The sequence below is a fragment of the Lactuca sativa genome, chromosome 4 (assembly GCF_002870075.4).
Source record: "Lactuca sativa cultivar Salinas chromosome 4, Lsat_Salinas_v11, whole genome shotgun sequence".
NCBI classification, from domain to species: domain Eukaryota; kingdom Viridiplantae; phylum Streptophyta; class Magnoliopsida; order Asterales; family Asteraceae; genus Lactuca; species Lactuca sativa.
Genome location: NC_056626.2, coordinates 239,610,663 through 239,615,172, shown reverse-complemented (window position 1 = coordinate 239,615,172; position 4,510 = coordinate 239,610,663). Strand labels below are relative to the sequence as shown.

General features: G+C 35.9%; 1 protein-coding gene across 1 annotated transcript; it reads right to left on the bottom strand.

The window, feature by feature from the left end:
- Positions 1-1,239: 1,239 nt before the first annotated feature.
- Positions 1,240-4,062, bottom strand: LOC111912922 (ent-kaurene oxidase). Its single transcript, XM_023908653.3, has 6 exons — positions 3,764-4,062; positions 3,517-3,677; positions 3,119-3,421; positions 2,797-3,051; positions 2,351-2,707; positions 1,240-1,765 (listed from the first exon to the last, which is right to left on the bottom strand). Exons 1-6 carry the CDS (start codon positions 3,912-3,914, stop codon positions 1,457-1,459), a joined length of 1,536 nt encoding a protein of 511 aa, XP_023764421.1. The 5' UTR covers positions 3,915-4,062; the 3' UTR covers positions 1,240-1,456.
- Positions 4,063-4,510: the final 448 nt, after the last annotated feature.

Genomic DNA, 4,510 nt, shown 5'->3' with positions numbered 1-4,510 from the left:
TGCCCTTTTTCCTCATTTCCCACCGTTGGATGAAAAGCAGATCGAACGGACATGGTTGATTTGACGCGGATGGACACTGTAGCATCATTAGCAGCGACGCCAACTATTAGCGGCGACATGTAACGCGTCAATTACATGTCGCCGCTAATAGCCGGTGTCGCCGGTAATACCGATATTTCTTGTAGTGTATCTCATCTTCTCCATAATTCTTTATTTGATTATTGCATATAGATCCTAACACCCGCAAGCACAACTTTCATTTCCAGTCACCATTTTTAGGAATCACGATAGTCATTCTAGTTTTTGATTATCTATAGTGACATCTGAGACGACATAAGAGCCTTAACATATATGACATTCGTGAAATGCCAATAGCACATACTCTCCAGTAACATACATTTCGTAAACATTTAACATGGATAAATAATATACCAATCCAAAATTTATCACGGAATGCATATGATCCCAATATAATATTCGGTAAAAATATGTACTAATTATAATGGCTGCAATCACAGTCATTATTAATACAAGTATCACAAGATATATGCAATAAAAGAATGGTTACTTGTGGTTCCACTACCAATGAGATATTGTAGAAATGCTTGGAGGGACATTCTCTTCTGTTATTGTTGATAAATAAGATTTAAAAGTTTTACCTTACAATAAATGAACACAAAAATTTTGTTTGAGATAATTAGGGGCTTTTTTGATTCGCCACTTACTGGATTAGGTAACTGAGCGGTCATATTTAGATGGTTTGATACCACAATTAAAAGTCTGTAATTCGTTTTTATAGCCTCTAAGATGTCTCTTACCAAGTTGGTAGGTGTGACTCAATACTCATCAATAAAAATTAAATGAAGACAATCACAAATGAAAAAAAAAACTTATTTACTTAATTGGTTTGGCCATGTAGCCTGACTTCATATGCCACTTGCACAAGTGATACATAAAAGTACCTCGTATGCTCATGTGATAATATTGTCCTGATAGGTTGAGTAGTGAAATTATTATTTTTTATATAAAGCATCTCATTACAAAAATAGTATTTATTTGGTGTAAACACATACTTTTGGATGATGTATTTATAAAAAAATTTAGTGGACTTTTTCGGTGTAATATGATATATCCGTACTACAAGTACTTTTTATAATTTGATTCGAATTCTAACCATAAAAGATCCTTCATATCGGATCATTTGTCAGAATCATATACTGCACCAAATGTTAACATCCATTAATTTCGAATTTTGATTATATTATATGGACCAGAATCCTGATGAACAATGTCCTTTCAAAAGACAAGTTTTGTTCACCTAATGAAACTTAAAACTACAACTAACTCCACCTCTCAACTATTACAAAACCAAGATTTCAGCAAAACAAGTATCACATATATATAATATATGTAGGTCCTAACCCGGATATCCATAGTATTAATTTCCTTTTAGTAATTAGTTTCTCGGCTTTATAACTGCAAGCATCGGATTAAGCCTCTGTGTTGTGAGCCCAAGCGTATTGACATCTTCTTCCACATCATCTTTAAGTCTCCACTCAAACTCTTGAACCATTCTCCCAATCCCCACGCAAGCAAGCAACATCGCTTGCATAGCTCCTGCACACACTCTTTTCCCCGCTCCAAAAGCCATTGTTTTTTGGAGGTTGATTGGTTCATTCTCCGCAAGAAACCTCTCTGGACTCCACTCCTCAGGGTTTTCCCAGATTTCCCTCTCCATATTACACCCATATATATTCACCGCAAGCTGAAAAACATCATATGATTAATTACAACATTTCAAAACTAACATTTGTTTTGTAGGAAAATGACTTAAAAGCTCAACCAAGTTTCCAAACCATTCAAAAAAGCCCAATCATGTTTTATCTGTTCAAAAAAATTCAACGAACTTAACCTTTTGTCTAAATAGTCCAAACAAGTTCCAAACCGTTCAGAAAATTAAAATTTTGTTTTGTTTAAGTTCGTTGGTTTTTTTTTGAACAGTCAAAATATGATTGAAGTTTTTTAAACGTTTTAGAAACTTTGTTGGTCTAACAAGTCATTTTATCGATACAGTAATAAGCCACGTCATCAGCTTCTCTTATTTGACTTTCAGGAAAGTGTAACTTAGTTGGGCTTTTTAGACAAAATGTTAAGTTTGTTGGGTTTTTTTGAACAGACAAAACATGATTGGGGTTTTTTGAACGGTTTGGAAACTTCGTTGGGCTTTTAAGTCATTTTCCCCTTTGTTTTGTCAGTGTCCAACATGTCAAGGTCTCTTTGGAGACAAGATCTCGGATTCCACATATCTTATATGAATGTAACTAATAAGGTCGTGAGCATGTAAACAAACCTCAGTGCCAGCAGGAACATGGTATCCTCCGAGTTCTGTGTTCTCGTGTACATATCTTAATGGGATTATGGAAACTGGACTGTGAACTCTCAGTGTTTCGTGAAAAACAGCAGATAAGTAGGGCATCTTGCACAACTTCTCCTCGGTGATCTTTTCTGACCCACATACATTTCGGATTTCATTGTAGAGACGTTCCTGCTTGTTTGGGTGTTTTGAGAGTTCATACATTGCCCATTCTGTGGTTACCATTGTGGTATCGGATGTTTCAATGATGGGTTCCCAAAGTGACATCAGCAATTGTTTTTCTGTTAACGGTTGTGCTTCCGCCAGCAAGAAATCGATGTAACTATCCAAATTCTTGTTTAGGGAGAAAACATAAATCAGGTTAACATAATCATATAATAGCCCACTTGTGAGTATGAGAACTATGGAGTAACAAGCTATACCTCTCCAGAATCTATGCGTTTTCTATGTTCTTGAATCACAGCCTTCATCACAGCCTTTCTTCGGATGTACATTTGTTCGATTTTCTCCTCCAATTTGGCGTTGGGTATCCACTTAAGATACGGGAAGAAGTCTCTCCAGTCGACATCTATGGCACCCATCATTGGATCCACAACCAAAATCTGAAACATCTCTTCTCTTGTCATGGTGGTTCCAAGATCACCCACGAAAATGCTTTCTATATCTCTCCCAAATGTCTGCAACATTATATATGTTTATTATGTCATTCAAACTTTCTCTTATAGCTTACTAAAAAACTATCACCTGTTTGAATGCTAGCGTGAAAAGTTCAGACTGGAAAATTTGCCGGAAGTTTATTGCTTCCTGAGGAGAATTTAAAGCCAAGGCATGAAGCTGTCTTGAAAGATTATCACCCATGGCGTCTCTATGGGCGCGATGTCTCTTTTGAGCAGCTGGTCCTAGGATACTAGTGAGTAAGTTGCGCTTGACAGTTTTGTGATAATCGTCATAATCACTCATGGCGACCATGGTTTTATCGGCTGTGAGGATCTGTAATGCCTTTGAAAGCTTTCTGGTTGAGATGGAATCGAATCTGGTCACCATAGCCTGTGGCATCGTATTAAAGAAAGAACTAATGACTCTAACTTCGAATATAAACACATATTTAGTTCCCATTCATTTCAATGATAGGTGTAGCAAACCTCTTTGGCAAGCTGATTCGAATTAACGACAACCATGGAGGTGGCTCCAGTTTTAATGGAGTAAATAGGGCCATAAGTTTCTGCCCATTTTGTAAAAGTCTTGTAAGGTTTCTTCTCCTTCAACTCAAGCAAATTCCCCAACAATGGCACCCCGGGTACGGCTGCAATTTTCAATTACACTCATCGTCTTCACATAGAAAAATGGACATGAAGTAGAAAGAGGGAAGGAAGGGTGGCGAAGGATTACCGGGAACAGAAGGGAGGTGATTTGGATTACCAGGTTGCTGAGAGAGAAAACTTTTGAGAAACAGTAGAGAAATACCACCGGCAACAGCCACCGCCGGACCACCAATTGCAATTGCCGCCGATCCCATTGGTGCCATTGTCTGTAAATCCATCTTTGTGCTTATCCTGGAGATTGGAATGAAGAGGATCGACAACCGATTGATGGTGTGGAAGTTGATGCATTGGTATATATAAGAAGGCGAAATGGAAGAAGATCCACGAAGGGTGTTGGTACTTGATCCCTTTAGCAAATATTGTCGTCGTATGCCCAGTAGATTCCAAGAGTATCCTGTTCTAAGCAAAAACACAAGTGAACTTATTCTTATATGTTTAAATAACATAACGAAAAATTGAAAATTGAGTAAATCACAGATTTCCTACACGTGTTATAGTGTTATAATTGTTATTTTGTATACTGTCTATTATATAATTTTTTGAAAATTAAATATTTTTTCTTCAAACTTATGCTTTTGTCCATATGTCACATTTGATAAAAATAATAATATTTTAATTTATTTCTCAGAATTTAAATGAATAGAAGGATAAGTAACAATTAATGTAAGAGGATATTTAATTTGTGACAAATTAATTGTATCCGTTCAACATACATTTTGTATTTTTGTCATATGAATCTAATCAATATTATGTATTCAAATTGATTTAAGTATTTTAAAATTTAAATCCAAATAATTCAAATTAAATTAAAATA